Below are 18460 nucleotides of genomic sequence, written 5' to 3'. Positions count from 1 at the left end.
GTAGTGCATTTGGAATCATGTGTTTTCTATTGGGAAAAAAATCAATCTGTTACTGTTGATATTATTTAGTTTTGTTAATGAAAATGGACTAACTGGCTTATTTTTCAAGAGAAAACTAACAAATTTAGGTTTGCTATGTTTCCACTTAAGGTTTATCTCAGTTTAGATTAAATAAATCTTTACTCTATTTATGTATTTCCACCACGTAAGAAGATTTAAAAAATGATTAAGTTTGACAGCACTTTATAAAATGTAAATGGTGTTTTGATGTTTCCTATGAAGTGCAAGGGTGGTGGGGTGTTGTAGTCACCGAAGCACAGGGAATTGTAGATATTTTCAAGCAGCACTTCCAACAGCTGCTGAATGCGGAAAATGTCGAGCAATTTCGAGGTAGTTAAGGAGATCACCTACCTTGGAACAAACATCAATCCCACGATCGACACCTTAGTGGAGATCCGAAGAACAATTACCCTAGCGAACCGCTGCTGCTTCGGTCAGGCTGAACAACTGGGTTCAAAACTCCTTACTCGAAAGACAAAGTGTCTGCTATACAAAACTTTGATTTTAACAGTCCTACTCTACGGCGCCGAGTGCTGGACGATAAGTAAAAAAGGGTTTTGATACTGGCATTTTCTAAAGAAAAATTCTCCGACGGATTTTTGGGCCTGTATGCGACGATGGCGAATGTAGAAGAAGATACAATCAAGAACTGTGTGAGCTGTACCAAGATGTGGATGTAGTAGTCCAGAAGGCCAAGAAAAGACGACTGCATTGGCTCGGACACATCGAGCGAATGGATGACAACGCTCCAGCCAAGAACGTTTTCTCAGCCCAGCCCCCAGGTTCAAGACGACAAGGAAGACCGAACCTACGGTACAAGGACCAAGTGACTGTGGATGCCAGAGTGCTTGCTTGGTCTCGCGGGATCGTTCACGATGGAAGACTGCAGTATCTCAGGCTGAAACAATTCATGGATTGTGAGCCGGATAAGTAAGTAAGTAAGTTTGAAGTGCAAGTGAGATATGTATTTTGATTTGTGTTAAACAATGAAGAACTGAATAGTTCAGCACCATAAAAATATATGCTAATTAATCCATGTGCATTTATAACTTCCCATAGGAAGTTATTGTAATGGGTCCGATTTGTCAAATTGAAAATTTTGACATTTCTCGATGTTTCATGGTCCCTAGAGTCGAAATAAAAGATTTTTAGAAAGCTGTCTGTGCGTGCGTGTGTACGTTCGCGACGTTTTTTCGTCGTCCATAGCTCAAGAACCGAAAGAGATATTGATTTCAAATAAATATTGTTACACAGATAATAAGGCAGAAAGATGGAGGAAGGGCTCTCAAGAAAATTGCGTGGGTGGTTTTTTTACCATAGCGGTTTGAAAAAAAGGTGAAAATTTTGGTTAACAATAAATATCTTACGAACCAAAAACGCTAGAGACTTGAATTAAAGTTTATATAATATATTGTAACGTGATACCAAACAAGTATATTTTTTGAAAAAAATCAATATAACGGGTTTTTTTTTTAAATCAAAAAAACTGAAAAAAAAAATTGTCACCTCCAAAATTTTACGACTCAAATATGATTTCATCTCTAAAACAATTTTGTGCACGAATAATAATGTTTTTGATATCTGATAAAATTTTGAGAAAAATCTAATTGACAGTTTTTTTTATAAAAAATAAAAATCTAAAAAAAACATTACTCAAAATTGGTAAAAATTGAATATCGATTCAAATATCTTTTCAAAAACTTAAAATTTAGGATTCAAACTTATTTTATCTTATAAGGAATACTGTTTTCAACAATTTGAAAAGTTTTGAGAAAAATCGAATTGACAGTTTTTTTACAAAAAATAAAAACCTAAAAACAAATTAATAAAAGTTGGTAAAAATTGATTTTCGACTCACATATATTTTCAAAACTTTGAGATATTGGCTTTTATTTACTTTAATCTTTCAAAAAATATTGCTTACAAAAAATAAAAACATAAAAAAAAATGTATAAAAGTTGGTAAAAATTGATTTTCGACTCAAATATTTTTCCAAAAAATGTAGATATTGGCTTTTAACAACTTTTATCTTTCAACAAATATTGCTGTCAACATTAAATAAAATTTTGAAAAAAATCGAATTGACAGTTTATGTAAAAAAAATTAAAAACCTAAAAAAAATTACCAAAAGTTGGTGAAAATTGACTTTTGACTGAAATATCTTTTCAAAAATTTGAATTTTTTTTTTAAACTAATTTTATCTTATAAGAAATATTGTTTTCAATATTCGATAAAATTTTGAAAAAATCGAATTGACCATTTTTTTTACAAAAAATAAAACTCTAAAAAAACAATACTAAAACTTGGTAGAAATTTACTTTCGGCTCAAATATCTTTTCAAATTAAAAATATTGGCTTCAAACTTATTTTATTTCACAGAAAATTATGTTTTCGATATTCAGTAATTTTTATATAAAAATCCAACAGTCCGTTTTTTTATAAAAAAATAAAAAAAATAGTACTTAAATTTGGTAAAAATTGATACGAGTACATATAGACAAACTTTTAAGCAAGATAAATCGACAGACGGGATGGGAAGTTATCAGTGTGGGTCGCATCCCAGCCTCTTTTTTTTTTTAATTTTTGAAAAATTATTCTGGCAAGTATTCAATTGTGTCAACTTTCAAATATAAAAACTGGACTATTGCGGATCGTTTTTTTGGCAATTTCTCCTGTACTAATATACTTATTTTTCTGAGCCCTCATATTTATTTAAACCCTTGTATTTTGCAAAAACATCTCGTTTTGTTACATTAATACTACCTCGCTGTGTATGCCTTATAACTGAAATGCAATTTTTCATCTATGCCATAAGCTTGCTTAACTAGCTACTACAAAGCATCGAGAGACTTTTTACACTCGTGTAACATTGAGAAATTTTTTTAATAGTATATTTCTAAAATGGAATACTGTTTCTTTAATATAAATTTTAATTGATAGGTTCTAATATCTTATTTCTTGACATACATTTCTAATTAACTTTTTAATGTCATAACTTTTGACTTACTACACGTCAGCAATTAAAAAGATTGTAAGGTCTAACTAAACTAACTAACTATCCCCCTATTTATAAATAAAAGAAATGATAGAACAATACAAACTTACCTGCCTACAAAAAAAAATAGCTTCTGAATTATCCTAGTTTGAGTACCTTTCCGTTTCACGGTTATAAATCAATTCCTTGTCAGAGTTATAATTATTAATGTGAACCCGCACCATGCTTTAGAAAAAGTTTAAGTCTGCTTGATTCTATTCTAGAATCAGTGAGAACTCAACTTAAACAAATCGTCTGTCTATATAAGGTTCTTCCTTTGGTCAAGAGATATAACTTCAGTTTCAGTTGCCATCTGTGCCAGTTTCCAATTTATTTTTTTCATTAATTTGTTTTTCTGTGCCATTCTACTGAGGAATCTTTTTGACAAAATGCCGACTTAATAACAACCCAACCTCCAGGAGTCCAACATTCATCAGTCCAAAAGACATCAGAGAAGAGTATGTGTCCCCATTAAATTACATATGTGTATGTATAACCAACCAGAGAAGATTTTGTCATTGGGGACCGCGAGGCGAGGTAATGATCATCATCACAATCATGATGGTCTCTGATGGTCATGGTCAAAAGAGTGATAGTTTGATATACAGATAGACGAATTGAATGAACTGCGACTGGACAGATATCTTCTCCGGTCCTGAATTCGTCTTCTTCACACATCTCGCTGATGTCGGCCGGGGTCGTTTCGTTCGGTCGCTCGTGAGCATGTATGAGAACAATGGTAGATTTCAATCTTGTAAGTCGCAACATGGTCGACAGGACGAAGATACAATGTTTCTGCCAAGTCACCGCCGACTTTTGATTGTTTTGAATTGGAATTGTATATATCTACGTTAACCGAAGAGTAGGAGAAGGAGGAAGAAGTATAGAATGATTTTGGTCATCTGATGTGATTTTTTTTGACTCTCCAGCCTCATTTCGATTATGATAATCTGCTTCGTAGTCGTCGTCGTCGTCTTTGGTCATCGGTCGTCAAAGAGAAGTCATCTTCATCAATTTATATCTTGTTGTTTGTGGTTTTCCATTAGCTGTCCCATCCGATTGTATATGTATATTTATATGCTCATACATTTGTAGAAACATCAGACATACAACATCCCTAACGCTGGATGTATAAAAATGATTAATCACTTTTTTTGGAGATGATTTTCTGTTTTTTATTATTATTATTATTTTTTTTTCATCATCAAAATCCCATGGTGCAAGTTTGACTCTGAAGAGGAGATTGCGGAGGCATAAAGTTGGAAACTATTATTCGTGATTTTCGTTGAACCACATAATTATTAAGTATGATGCACAAGATACAAGATACGCAAGTACAGTGCCTTCTCCCTCGAAAAATACGGCGGGTGCTCAAGCTTTTCCTAAGTAATTTGGCTTCTTGGCATGGACAATATGAGGATTTGTCTTATAAATGGTGTTTTTTAGAGGTATATGACGGACGAATTTCATTATGGAGGTCCAAATTTTGTATGACATCTTTTTGTGGTCATATGTAGATACCACGGTGAATTTTGTTCTCCAAGTGGTCAATCGTTTCTTTCGAGTCTATCGATGTAAACTTAGTGTAGCGAATTTACATATCCAAGCAGAAAATAGTTAAACGGCGTTAAATCGCACGGTTTTGGGGACCAATTCAGTGGTCCGTTACGTGAAACTAAGGGGTTAACAAACGTTTTCTTCAATAAATCAATTGCTGTGTGACATTCACCGCCCACCCCGGCCGGTCATGGTTGTTCAACTGACGAACAAAAACTTCTGTAGCTCTGCTCTACAGCAGCCACCATTGACTTGATACAATTTAGAGAGTTCCGGGCTTATTATTTAAAGAACCCATTAAACACTCACAAAAAATGTTCCCCTCCCTTTTCCAAAATCGAAAATCTAAAGCTTGTCCACCATCCGAGATCATTCAAATCAAATTGGTCCAAAGGTTCATTCAAAAATGAAGATTTTAAGCTAAACAAATGTTAACAGAAAAATCTTGTTACTTGTTTTGATATTTTATTAACTTCCCATCGGTAGTTCTTATAATCGGTCCGATTTGTCTAATTGAAAATGTTGACATTTCTCGACATTTCAAGGTCCCTAGAGTCGAAATTAAAGATTTTTAGAGAGATGTATGTACGTGCGTTTGTACGTTCGGGAAGTTTTTTACGTCGTCCATAGCTCAAAAAACAGCAGAGATATCGACTTCAAATAAATTTAGTTCTACTGATAATAGTGCAGAAAGATGCAGAATGGGCTCTCAAAAAATTTGCGTGCAATGTAAAAAAAGGTGAAAATTTTGGTTTACCCAAAAAATCTCACGAACCAATAATGCTAGCGAGTTGAATTAAATTTTATATAATATAGTTTGACGTGATACAGAACTAAGTATATTTTTGGAAAGAATTTCAACTATAGTTTTTTTTGTATAAATCAAAATAAAAAACAAAACAAAAATAATTTGTTAGCTCGAACATTTTACAAACAAAAATTGATTTTAACTCCAAAACAATTTTTATAAAAAATAAAAACCTTCAGAACTTTCGACTTAAATTTAGTAAAAAATGAAAATTGACTCGAATATCTCGTAAATTAATTTTAATTAATTAAATGAGAGTATAGACTTCAGAATTATTTGATTCTGCTCAAAATATTGTTTTTGTTTAATTTTTGGAAATTGTTAAATTCGATCGTAGTTTCGAAAACCTAAAAAAACAACTAAGAATTGATAAAAATTGATTTTTGACATTCTTTTTACTTGCGACTTATAGGTCCTATGTATATGGCAAACAGGACATTACTTAAGTAGAGATGTCGAATAAAAATGAGTCCCACGAATCCATAAGTCTATCTACAGCTTAAAACATCTTAAGGCCGATTAGTTCAAATTTGGAATTTAGCAAATTCGATTTTTTAAACCAAAATTAACAGTTTTCTTGATAATTTTTTTTTGGTAAAGATTTAAAAATTCGAATTTTCTCATGAAACACTCGTTGGCCTTGTCGAGCTGAAGCTTCGAAATCCTTAGTCAACGGCTATTCGGAAATCAAAGAAGCTCTAACCAGCATATCTTCCAAACAAGGGCAAAAAATATCGTGAGGAATGAAGCAACGTAACTTCTAGAGAAGATGAGTGGTATCAAAACCGCTTTGTTTGCAACATTTTGGAACGATATCTTAGAGCAATTCAACGCTACAAACAAGATGTTGCAAGACCCAAAATTGATCCTTAAATCGGCAATACTTGCAATAGAATCATTGAAACCATTAGTGCAATCCAAACGAAATAATTTTGACAAATACGAGGAAGCAGCCAAAAAAATATCACATGCTGATGAATATTTACAATCACGTACCCGCACCAGAACGGAAAATGTTAGGGTGTGTACTAAGATCGATAAACCAAATAGCTTTGCTTTTTCTTTTAAATTAGAAACGAATCCCACGTTCTTCGATTCAATTTGCAATAAAAATATATGGCTGCAGAGACTTTGGTCAAAGAATTTACACAAAGTCAAAAACGAGGTGTTTCTTTGAAAACCAAGCCAAAAAACGCAACAGGCTTTTCCTTTTCTATTAAACGTAAGAGAACTTCGTAGTAAGACTGCTGACATTTCTCTCAATTCCCAATCATTTCCACATGACGTATTCGCTTTGACAGAAACTTGGCTTAATTCAAGCTTTTCCGACACAGAACTTTTCAGCCAAGAGTTCGAAGTCTACAGAAATGATCGTCAGGTTGGTAATGCAAAGGATTAAGGTAGAGGTGTTCCAATAGCGGTAAAAAATACACATTTCTCTTCTTCTGTACGTTTTGCATTTGAAATATCAATTGAACTGGTATGTGTAATGATAATGGTCCGCACTAAGACCACGTTTTATATTCCTCCAAAAAGTTCAGAATCTGTTTATAGCGAACTCTCCTTAGCATTATACTTTGTTATCAGTTTGTCCTGCGCTGACACGAATATTTTACTTTGATTGACTGGATTCCATCGGAAGACGAATCTTGCTTTGAAGCCTCTCTCTCTTCTTCACAGTTGGAACTATCTTTTCTCGATAACATCCATTTCACTGACTTACAGCAAACAAGCTGTATTAAAAACTCAAAAATCGAGTTCTCGATTTAGTATTTTCTTCTGGCGCTATTAGTACTCTTGTTTTAGAATCTAGATCAGGAATTACTAATATTGATAAATATCATCCCCCCTTGGACATTTTTCTTGACTTAAGTAATCACCTTACTGAACACAGTAATTCCTTTGATTGCCTTTATAATTATGACTTCAGAAGACCTAATTTCCAGTAGTTGTCTGAAGATTTAACCATTTCTGGAATTGCTGATACTTTTCTAATTTTGACGAAGCAGTTTAAATTTTTTATAAAATAATTATAATATAAAGAAAAAAATTTACCTTTAAAGAAATCAAGAAATACTAACTTTTACCACCCTTGGTACACGAAAGAATTGCGTTTACTTCGAAACAAAAGAAATAAGGCATGGAAAACTTATCTCAAAACTCTGTCTCCAATCAACTTCTCTGTGTATACGCTTGTTATATTACTGATATGGGCACCTCTTTGAAAGAGAATCCTAAAAAATTTGGAAACTTGTAAACTTAAAGAAAAAATCAGATGGCTTTCCAGTTAACTTCGCTTAACTTTCGTCAGATAAAACTGTTGATATCTGTAATGCTTTCGAAACAAATTTCCGTGTGTCATTTGTTAATAGCCCTCAAGAAGTTGATGAAGTATATTTTCATAATCTTCACCCCTTTTCTCAAAATAGCTGTAGTCTCATCCCTGTACTACAGAGTACGGTCCTTGATCTTTCATCTGCGTTGAATGATGACTGCTCAGCTGGCCCCGATGGTATTTCCCTGATAGTACTAAAAAGTGTAATAATGCTTTAGTTGAACCCCTTACGTTCTTATTCAAACTTTCAAACAGGAAAATTTTCTAGTATATGGAAGAAGTCATTTCTAACACCAATTTTCAAGAAAGGTAACAAGGCGGATATAACAAACTACAGGCCCATTGCAAAGCTTTCTTGCATTTCTAAATTGTTTGAACAAGTTGTTTGTGAAAGTGTAGCATTTTTAGTAAAAATCTCATTTGCGAACAGCAACATGGTTTTGTGAAAAAAGGTCAACCGTTACTAATCTCCTCACATTCTCAAACATAAGTTCAAACGCTTTAGAACAAGGTTATGAAGTTAACAGTGTATACACTGACTTTTCTAAAGCTTTTGACCAACTTAGCCACGGAATTATTTTATTTAAACTTAAGGCTCTTGGTTTTCCACCATTTTCTTAGATTGGATCAAATCATACCTTGAAAACAGGTCCTATGAGTTAAAATTTCGAAATTATCTTTCAGAACCTTTTGTTGCTCAATCTGGTGTTCCCTAGAAACCATCTTGGCCGTTTTCTGTTAATCCTGTCTATTGACGACTTATCGTCATGTCTACGCTCAAGTGAAGATCTCATTTTTGCTGATGACATAAACATTTTTAAGATTATAAAGTCCAACCATGATCGTATTCTTTTACATGCCAGACGATAACTTTTACTAAATTATTGTATATCACAGCAAAAACTCTGTCGCGTCTCCACATTTAAAGATTTAGGTGTTTATTTCTCTTCCAACTTAGAATTTATACATCACATTATTTTAATGTCAATAAGCAAGTTCTATGCTTGGTTTTATAAAAGGCTGGGCAAAGGAGTTCAATGATCCCTATGTTACTCTTTCTTTGTATAATTGCCATGTTCGTCCTCATCTTGAATATGCTTCGCAGGTATGGACTCCCTTTTATGAAATTCATAGAAAACTTATTGAATCAATTCAACATAATTTCATTCGCTTTGCGGTAAAGGGTCTTCCTTGGGAAGATGATGACCCTCTGATCGTAGTTTGAAGCTTCCTATAAGCTAACTACTTTATGAAATTCTGAAGTGTTTACGGGAAAGCACAAGACGCAAATCTGTCACCTAAGAAAAAATACAAAGTATCCGCCTTCATCCCAGTGATTGACCATCTATCCGTTTCTCTTACTGAAAGATTGCATGCCTATGAATTCCTGAATCACATCGATAAGATGTATGCTGAAAATTTACACGCTGGAGCAGAGGTATTGGTGAAAGTGTATCTGGATGATTTAGAGCCTAGTCTTGGTAATGAGTTGGTTTAATTTGTGTCGTTGATTGACTCATACAACAAAGAAAAGGACTATGGAACAGATCAATTGCCGGAACTATTTTACTACCAAATTCTGGAAAAACAAAATTTCAGAGCTTCATTCCCAAACCTCGAAATTGCATTCAGAATGTATTTGGTTTTGATGGTAAAAAATTGCACTGGAGAGCGTTCATTTTCCAAAATGAAAATTATAAAAAATAGGCTTGGAACCATGATGGGACAACCGTCTATCGAAACTTTCTCTTCTGAGCATTGAAAGCGATTTACTTCGAAAACTAGGTAACGGCCTAGTCACTGATAAAGCTTCGGTTCCCATCGATCACCGAGATCAAGCATCAGTGAGCGTGGTTAGTAGAAAGATGGGGGACCGTCTCGAAACCTACCGCGTGCTGTTGTCATGTGTTTCTTCTTTCTGTTGTTCTTTCTCTTCTGTCTTGTATTAATGTCTTGTGTTGTTTTCACCTTACATAGCCTAGTTGCTCAAGGTGCTGTGTTCTCTACTCATCAACTATTTTTCGGCGAAAGAAGCTCGAAAGGTTCCGATTTCCGTTATTATTGAACAGCTGTTAAATAATTTAATAGAAAAGATTGAACGTTTTCGTACAAAAATATGGATGACATATACCAAATTGGCTTAAATGCTTAAGTTTTTTGGGGAAGTAGGGTTGGGAATTAATTATTTGTTTCTGGATTACAACACGTTTCTTTGCCTTCGGTCACATGATTAAGATAGAATATGGAAGTAAGTACAGTATGTCACCCAAATCCGCACTCCCTTAAGCTATAGCAATCAAGCTTCATAAACTAAAACTACATTTCCTTCTTTAATGTCAAATTCCTTCAATATCGATTACAATATAGTGTCTTAAGAAACAAAAGCATTTCAGTTGCAATCTTACCCCTTTATTATCCTAAATATTTATACAATACAAGAATTAAATGTCAGACAAACTTCAGTGTCTGGATATGGTGTAATTTCTTATTATATGTAGGTATACCTACACTACATATATAAAATAAACTATAACGTTTAACAAGTTGATTATAACCATTCAACCCTTTTATTATCCCTGAGGACATATGGCAGAAGTTACAGACATTTAATTAAGGAGACAATATAAGAAACTTGCCAATTTATACAACTGCGAATTTCAATTGATATGTGAGGAGAATATGTTGTATGTCTTTTAAATGGTTGGAGGCATTAGTACAGCCACACAGAAAAATATAAAATTTAATTTTCTTATAAATACTTTAATACAATAATTAATACAGGTTGACTAAGGTAAGATTTATGATAAAAAATCTATATATGTACAAGTAAACTTATTATTTGACTGTTGCATTATAAATCTAAATCATTTTACGGCCTAAAAGTCTACTAAAAGTTGGTATGTTGGCGTTTAGTCCTGTTCATTTCTTAGTTTCAAATTGGTCATTTAAGACCTGCCAAACTCAACTGTCATTTAAAGTGTCATAATATTAGTTGAGTTTTCGAATTTACCATGTTGCGATCCAAACGTAGCCACTTTTCGAGCATTACGCAATGCAAACTCATTCGAAAATATTGCAAAACTAAGTGGAAGTGTTGCTACTGATCCAATTCGATACATTTTAATAAAACGCAATGTACACTTAAACTATGAACATGGAAAATTATGGCTTTATTGCATGATAAGTTTAATGTTAAAAATCAACTCAAAATATTCACGAATCTTCCCGAGGTGACCATTGGAATGATATTCTTTTTCACACTTAATAAGGAAATAAACTGTTCATCAAAAATATATCGCTGTGTGTATTTTATTCAGCTTTATCTCCGAAATCGAAAATTGAATGGCCTTACATAACAAAAACTAAAGGATAGTTTGAGTTGAGTAGGAAAATAACCTGGTGTTCTTTTTACAATGTGTTATTTACAATAATGAGTTTGGTAAAGTATTCCACATTCGTGTAGTGCTCCTAAAAAAAGAATCTCTATATACTTAACAGCACTTCCTAAATTGGGTAAACTGATGAGCATTTTTATAAGTACGGTTGACTTGTAGTTTTCAATCTGACAAACCTTTTTTCGGAGTTACTCTTTTTGACAGCTGTCACTTGATTTATGCTCGGTTTTGTATACACATTTTAAAATGAATACACCTATGAACAACGTTCGTAAATCGTTCAAATTTATTAACGAAATAATGGGTTAATTCGCGCTATCGAACTAATCAATTAATCGTATGATTTAACACAATTGTACTTTTGTGTAAGGTTACGTGCAATTGCTTGTCTACGCAGATGACGCCTTGGAGGAGAATATTCTTACTTATTTATTTACTTAGGATGGCGCGCTACAGTCTGGAGCGGACCTGGGCCTCAAGCAACATGCGTCTCCAGTCAGCTCGGTCCCTAGCTAGCTGTCTCCAGTTTCGCACGCCAAGTTGGTTGAGGTCCTCTCCCACCTGCGTGCGCCACCTGAGTCGCGGTCTTCCTCTACTGCGCCGTTCCTCGGGATTGGATTCGAAGACCTTCCATCCTGGAGCGTTGATGTCCATCCGCTCTACATGACCTAGCCATCTAAGCCGTTGGACTTTAATTCTGCTAACTAGGTCAGTATCGCTGTACAGCCCGTACAGTTCGTCGTTATATCTTCTCCTCCATTCTCCATCTATGCGTACGGGACGAAGAATTTTTCTCTCGAAGCATCCTAAGACACTCTCATCTTTCTTTGACAGGGTCCAGGCCTCAGCGCCATAAATGAGAACCGGGATGATGAGTGTCTTATAGATGGTGATTTTACACGCTCGAGAGAGGACTTTACTTCTCAATATCCTTCTAAGTCCAAAGAAGCAGCGATTTGCAAGAGTTATTCTTCGTTTGATTTCAGCGCTGGTGTCGTTGTCTGCATTAATAGCGGTGCCTAGGTAGACAAAGTCCTTAACTACCTCAAAGTTATAGCTGTCCATGGTGACGTTTTGTCCAAGACGTCGTCGTTCAGTGTCCTTTTTTGATGACAGCATATACTTGGTCTTGCCCTCATTGACCAGTAAACCCATCTTCTTCGCTTCCGTCGCAATGCTCAAAAACGCTCCACTGACATCACGCTTTGATCTTCCAATAATGTCAATATCATCTGCGTATCCGAGTAATTGGATCGAGCTTTGGAAGATTGTGCCTCTAGTGTTGACGGTTGAGTTTTGCACAATTCTTTCCGGAACGATGTTGAAGAAGCTGCATGACAGTGCATCGCCTTGTCTAAAACCTTTGTTGACATCAAATGCATCATCGGTAATATCTTTCCCGACCTTGATATGCCTCTTGTTTCGTTTTGTATGCCTCTTGTTTCGCTGCGTGCGCTTGCCGGCATTCGTCGTCAAACCAGGGGTTTCGCTGTGGTGGCCGTGTGAAACCTAGCACTTCAGAGGCGGCATCTCTGATGGCTGCAAGGCAATGTTGCCACTGGTTTTCAATGCTTAATGCAGGCAGCAAGGACTCCTTAAGAGGTTATTAGAGACTCGATCGAAAAAGGACATGGCAGTCTCTTGCGATTGTAGCCGTCTTACGTCGAAACCTCTCACAGAACTTCCTTGTTTTCGCTTGGATTGATGTATCCGTAGCCTTACCTTGGTTACAACGAGGTAGTGGTCTGAGTCAATGTTGACCTCTCGGAATGTTCGGATATCCTGTATACTGGAGAAGTGTCGTGTGTCGATCGCAATGTGGTCAATCTGGTTGACGGTTGATTGATCATTAGATTTCCATGTCCCCTTGTGGATATTAAGATGCGTGAACTGCGTACTAGCTACCACAACGTTTCGCCCCGCAGCGAAATCGACCAGCCTGAATCCGTTGTTGGAGGTGGTGTCGTGCAGGCTGTATCTCCCGATTATCCCACCAAAGATGTCTTCTCTTCCTAGCTTGGCATTAAAATCGCCCAGCTCGAAGAACATATCTTTGGTGTTGTCGTCTTTCTCTTCTGTGGGGGCGTGCGCGCATATATATTATGTAAAATAATACATTCCAAAAATTTTCTTTTTTTTGAATGTTATAATAATTCTTTTTTTCTCGAATTTAAAAACGATGACTATTTCCTAAAAGTATTTTGATAACTACAAAACAGTGACTTAGTTTTAACAATTTCATTATAAGTTAAGTTTTTCAATAAAAAAATGATAAAAGTGTGACAACACCTCAACATCACACATAAAATTACTATTTATTTCGTCGAGGTGAGTTTGAAAACGTCAACAAAAATTCTGATTTTTTAAATCTCTCGAATAGCAAGATATTTCTTTATTTATAAACTTATATCATTTAGCTTAAAATTGTTTTTTTTTTTTTGAAAGCATAATTTATATAATTTACTAACATTTTAATTTCATTTCTTTGTTGATTATTGCCCAAAGCAATAATAATATTATATTGTAATCAAAATCGGCTAAAAGATTGTTCGCGCCTTTTGTGTTAGGATTTTTTATTTTTCAGATAAAATTTATTTTAAAAGAATGGATAAAAAAAAGCTCTGCGCGCTGTGTAATGGCCTGTTTTACATTCAGCCACACGTTCTGCGCTCCAATTGAAAAGTAAGTAGACACAATATGGTATCCTGTATATGGTATCCTGATTTAAACCAATTTCTGCACCACATTGGAACTCATTTGGACGTGTTCTCATAAGTTTTTTTGATTTTTACAAAAAAGTGTGAATGCATTGTTCTTACTCACACTTTAACGATTCCAGGAAACGATTATATATGGAAATTGCGAGGAGTTAGATTTTGTTCAGTTAGACGGTTTATTCAACCAAAATTCTAATAGACAGGCTTGCATCTCTAACCCAAAAGATGTTGATACATCTTTTGCAGTCAATTCGACTGAGGGTATAGATGCGAAAGATTTTTTAAAGGAAAATAGTTTTGAGTATGTTTGTGATTGGCTGTATCGCAAATGTTATGAAAAGCACACTTGTGAAATCCCATTGCCAATTTTTAATAATTCGGATTCCGCAGTGAACTTAGTTTTTACCAGCTTCAAGCAGTTCGATTACTGTAACCTTCTGGCTTCACCATCAAACTTCGTTCAATACGTTCGCGATCTAGAAGATCAGTTTTGCAATAAATTTGGCAAAATTGCACACGAGAACGAAGTTCTACAAAAACTTCTTGATGGTTTAAGTCCAAAATATAGTTTTGTGAAAGCACTTAATAAACTACCACTAGACATAAAATGCTTTATATACAACTTACTCCTATGGTGCGGACGCCTACCAAAATGACTATATGAGACAAAAACGACTATGATACCAAAAAAGAAAGACGCAACAGAGCCAGGCGATTATAGACCAATTGCTGGCTCATCAGTTCTTGTTAGGCAACTACACAACATCTTGACGAAAAGACTTACATCCGCAATTATACTTGACAATGCGAGACCTTCTCTAGTTGTTATATTGCCAGTCTCGACATAGCCAAAGCGTTTGATTCATTATCCCACTCGACAATCATCGATACTTTAAAGGGATATGGTGCGCCAAAAGGATTTGTAGAATACATCAAAATATTCTACAATAAATCCTTCACCAAAATACAAACGAATGACTGGGTCTCGAACCCTAAAAGAGCTCTCAGCGGTGTAAAGCAAGGTGATCCTCTATCCCCAATGCTATTCAACATCGTTATCGATAGACTTCTTGAATCACTTGCAAAAGAGGTATGTGGAAAAGTAGGAAGCTCGTCTGTAAACGCACTAGCTTTTGCCGATGATCTGATCCTATGCGCAACAACAGAAGCAGGTCTACAACAGCTTCTGAACCACAAGCATCTTTTCTTTGACTCTTGCGGTCTGCATATCAATCCAGCCAAATGCAAAACAATTTCCATAAAAGGACAGGCCAAGCAGAAAAGAACAGTGATACTAAACAGTAAATTCACAATTGCAAACCAAAGGATTACTGCTTTAAAGAGAACTGACACTCTTAAATACCTAGGTCTAGAGTTTTGCCCAGATGGCAAATGCAATGTCGATCCAATCAGTGAACTATCGGATAAACTTACCGCAAAACTTTTATTACAAATTTTATGTTAGAGTTAGAATTCTTTTTGTACTCAAATTTTGGAATAGGGATTTTAGCAAGCCACATTTTAGGAATAAGGTATTGTGTGTTACACACCTTTAGACACACAATAGTACAATTTTCCGCATAGGTAGTTTACTTTTAACAAGTGTTAGAGTTAGCATTTTTTGTAAGATCAGATTAGGTATAGAAATAATTCTATAGGAAGAGATTGTTTTTTATTCCATAGGAAGGGATTGTTTTGGAATTACCATTGAAACAAATTTTAATTATTTTTTTATTCCAGGATGGGTGCCATAGGCCTTCAGGGGAAACCGAACACCCAAAATCAAAAAATCGGTTAACGCGCCCAATGCATACCTCCTGAATAAATAATAACCACGATGATCTGAGAATACTTGTTTGAAGATTTTGTGAGCTATAAAAGAACAAATAAATACTTTTAAAAAAAGCAACACACAGGACATTGCACAAAAATATATGAGAGCTGGTCTACTGGAGCTGGTGCTTGAGACTTGTGAAAATTATTAGGTACTCAATAGTGTACAAACTTGCGAGTATTTTCTAAACAATGGGAGTTGATTTAAATTAAGAACAAAAAATAAGAATAGCAATACAATGAATGTTCATCACTGTTGTACGCTTAAGATATCAACATGTGTCGGGCCAAATATTAATGCCACAAAATTAATATGATTTTCCGCATACCTACCTATCATACGAAAACTAAAACCATCTTTGAAGAAAGTTGTAATGTACTTTGAGTACATAATTTATGGACAGTTTAACACAAATTTCATACACACTTAGGAGGGTTCAAAAAGAATTTTGTATTGAATGAAAGTTGGTTGAAATGGGCGTCCACATTCAAAGCACAGAAATGTTTAATATTTTATAGTTTTATATATGTAAATGTTTCACCAATAGTTCCATCGACCGTATTGTAAGTTGGGTTTGTAAAGAAATTCATTTAACTATATAATAAACAATTTCAAATCAATTGATTAAGAAAATTAGAAAACAATATAAATTTGCATTTGCATTTTAGTAAACAAAACAATTCGTCGTAGACGTCAAATTCTCACCACAGCTATTTTTTAATAAAAAATAACATCTGTCAAAACAAGTAAATACACGTTACACCAAATATATTTCGCCGGCAACTTTATATGTGCATGGAGTGGTCGTTCCTTCTGCATAAGCTTGTCTTTTCTTTTATTATCCGCGTGGAGGTTTGCAGGATTTGTTGATAATTTCTGGGTAGAAAATGTGCTTTCTAAAAGCAGGACTTACTGCAGAGGAAGTCGATGGTGAGCTCTGGATGAGTACATTTTCCTTCTGGACATTAATGTTCTGCAGCAGTTCGTCTATCACTGTCAAAGACTTCGAGTAACGTCGTATTCATGATGGTCCTGTTAAGAAAATAAAATTAGATAAAATAAAATAAATAAAATTTCTGTCAAGTCCTACCACTGATTGTTGGTGTGTCAATTGCAGATAAGACTTCATCTGCTTCCTTTAGAAGATCAGTTATAGAATTAATTTCCTCGTTAACTGGTGATAGAGTTGGTATTTAAACTGTCGCAGAAATTTTGTTAAGTTCCCCAGTATCGTTTATAATATACGTTCCGGTTATGCTCTCATCAAGGGGTTTGACTGAAGGAATTTCAACTTCCATGTTGGCTTCATCTAGCAATTCTTGAAATTCAGCTGTTCCATCTTCAATCGGTTGATTTGGCTGCTGTTCATTCTGAATTGTGTCTATAATTCTTATTACAGATGCAAAGTCGATTCCCTGTGCCTCAAAATCAGTTTTTGCCAAAGCCAGATTTTTTTTTGTTTCGTAGAAGCTTGAAGCTGTGACTCTTTCCGGTGGGGTTACGTGGAGTTTCTTAAGCGTATTCTGGACACATTTAGCATAATCAGTAGCATCTGCATTGAATGGAAAAATTCCACACTTTCTAAAAGCGTTTTTAATGCTTTCCGTCCCGTCTGTGCTATCCAGGTCCGCTTTTAGAAGTTCGCAGAAGTTGGTCTTCGTCACAGCCTTATTTTCATTTCCTGGAATGCTCTGCCATTTGTGAACCGTTTTCTTGTAGTCACTTTTAAGCCCCTTGAATGCACCCACATCAGCTGGCTGAGTAATGTGTGTTGTATTTGGATAAAGTGCATACAAAATTATCCCATTACTCCTGCAGAAGTCGCTCAGTTCCATGGTCAGATGGGATTTATGACCATCGACCAAAAATAATACTGGCCGCTTAATATTGTTTTCCGGAAGATAGTCAACGAAACTGTTGGCCACATATTCGACAAATTTTTCGGCATCCAACCAGTCTCCGATCTTCCCAATACCCATTTGTACGGCATGCTTTTCACCAAAGCTGGTGGAGGGCGCACATATGGGAAAACGACCAAAGGCGGTAGAGTTTGACCATCAGCACTGAACAAAAATAGAACTGTTATTGTCTCCTTTTCATTTCCTGCATTGTCCTCCAATATGATATTTTGAACGGTGTTCAGAAGGTCAGATGGCTTAAGTGGAAATTCACATTTTGCCATGTTGATTATCCAATCTTCCTCATCTTTGCTAAAAACCGTGTCGGGGCCCACACGCCTAGGCTTCTCAGCAACTCGACCATGAAGTCTGTCCTGCAGTGTTGTTCTTCGAACTTTAAACTGTTGCCTTTCGGATTGCCCATTTTTCTTCCCGAATTTTTTTGAGAGCTTCATTTAGGGCCTCTTCAGAATATTTATGAAAAACGCGCTTAGAACCATCCATTTAGGTATTGTTTGTATTTAAACCTAAAATATTTTTTGGGAAATTCTTAATAAGGGTTTCTTCATAAATTTTGTTCTTTTTCATCTTAAATACACACTGCCGACACTAGGAAACCATTCTTTTATAGTCGGCCTTCTATTTATCATTACTTAAAAAGGGGGCCGACTACTGAAGATAGGTAAAAAGACTCGAAAATTGTGTTAAAAATTAAGAGAGATTAAGGTATGCGTTCGATTTTCATATGAAAATAAGCAAAACAAAAAAAAATCATATTCTTCAGTAGTCGGCCAGGGCGGCTGACTATAGAAGAACTGTACA

At 35.1% G+C, this 18460-nt stretch overlaps 1 protein-coding gene across 1 annotated transcript; it reads right to left on the bottom strand.

Annotated features, from left to right (window-relative positions):
* Positions 1-16597: 16597 nt before the first annotated feature.
* On the bottom strand, positions 16598-17719 carry LOC129944987 (uncharacterized). Its single transcript, XM_056054647.1, has one exon. It carries the CDS (start codon positions 17717-17719, stop codon positions 16934-16936), a length of 786 nt encoding a protein of 261 aa, XP_055910622.1. The 3' UTR covers positions 16598-16933.
* Positions 17720-18460: the final 741 nt, after the last annotated feature.

Source organism: Eupeodes corollae, chromosome 2, assembly GCF_945859685.1.
Source record: "Eupeodes corollae chromosome 2, idEupCoro1.1, whole genome shotgun sequence".
Taxonomy (NCBI): Eukaryota; Metazoa; Arthropoda; class Insecta; order Diptera; family Syrphidae; genus Eupeodes; species Eupeodes corollae.
The sequence above is the reverse complement of the archived record's forward strand: the minus strand, read 5'-3'. Positions and strand labels throughout refer to the sequence as shown.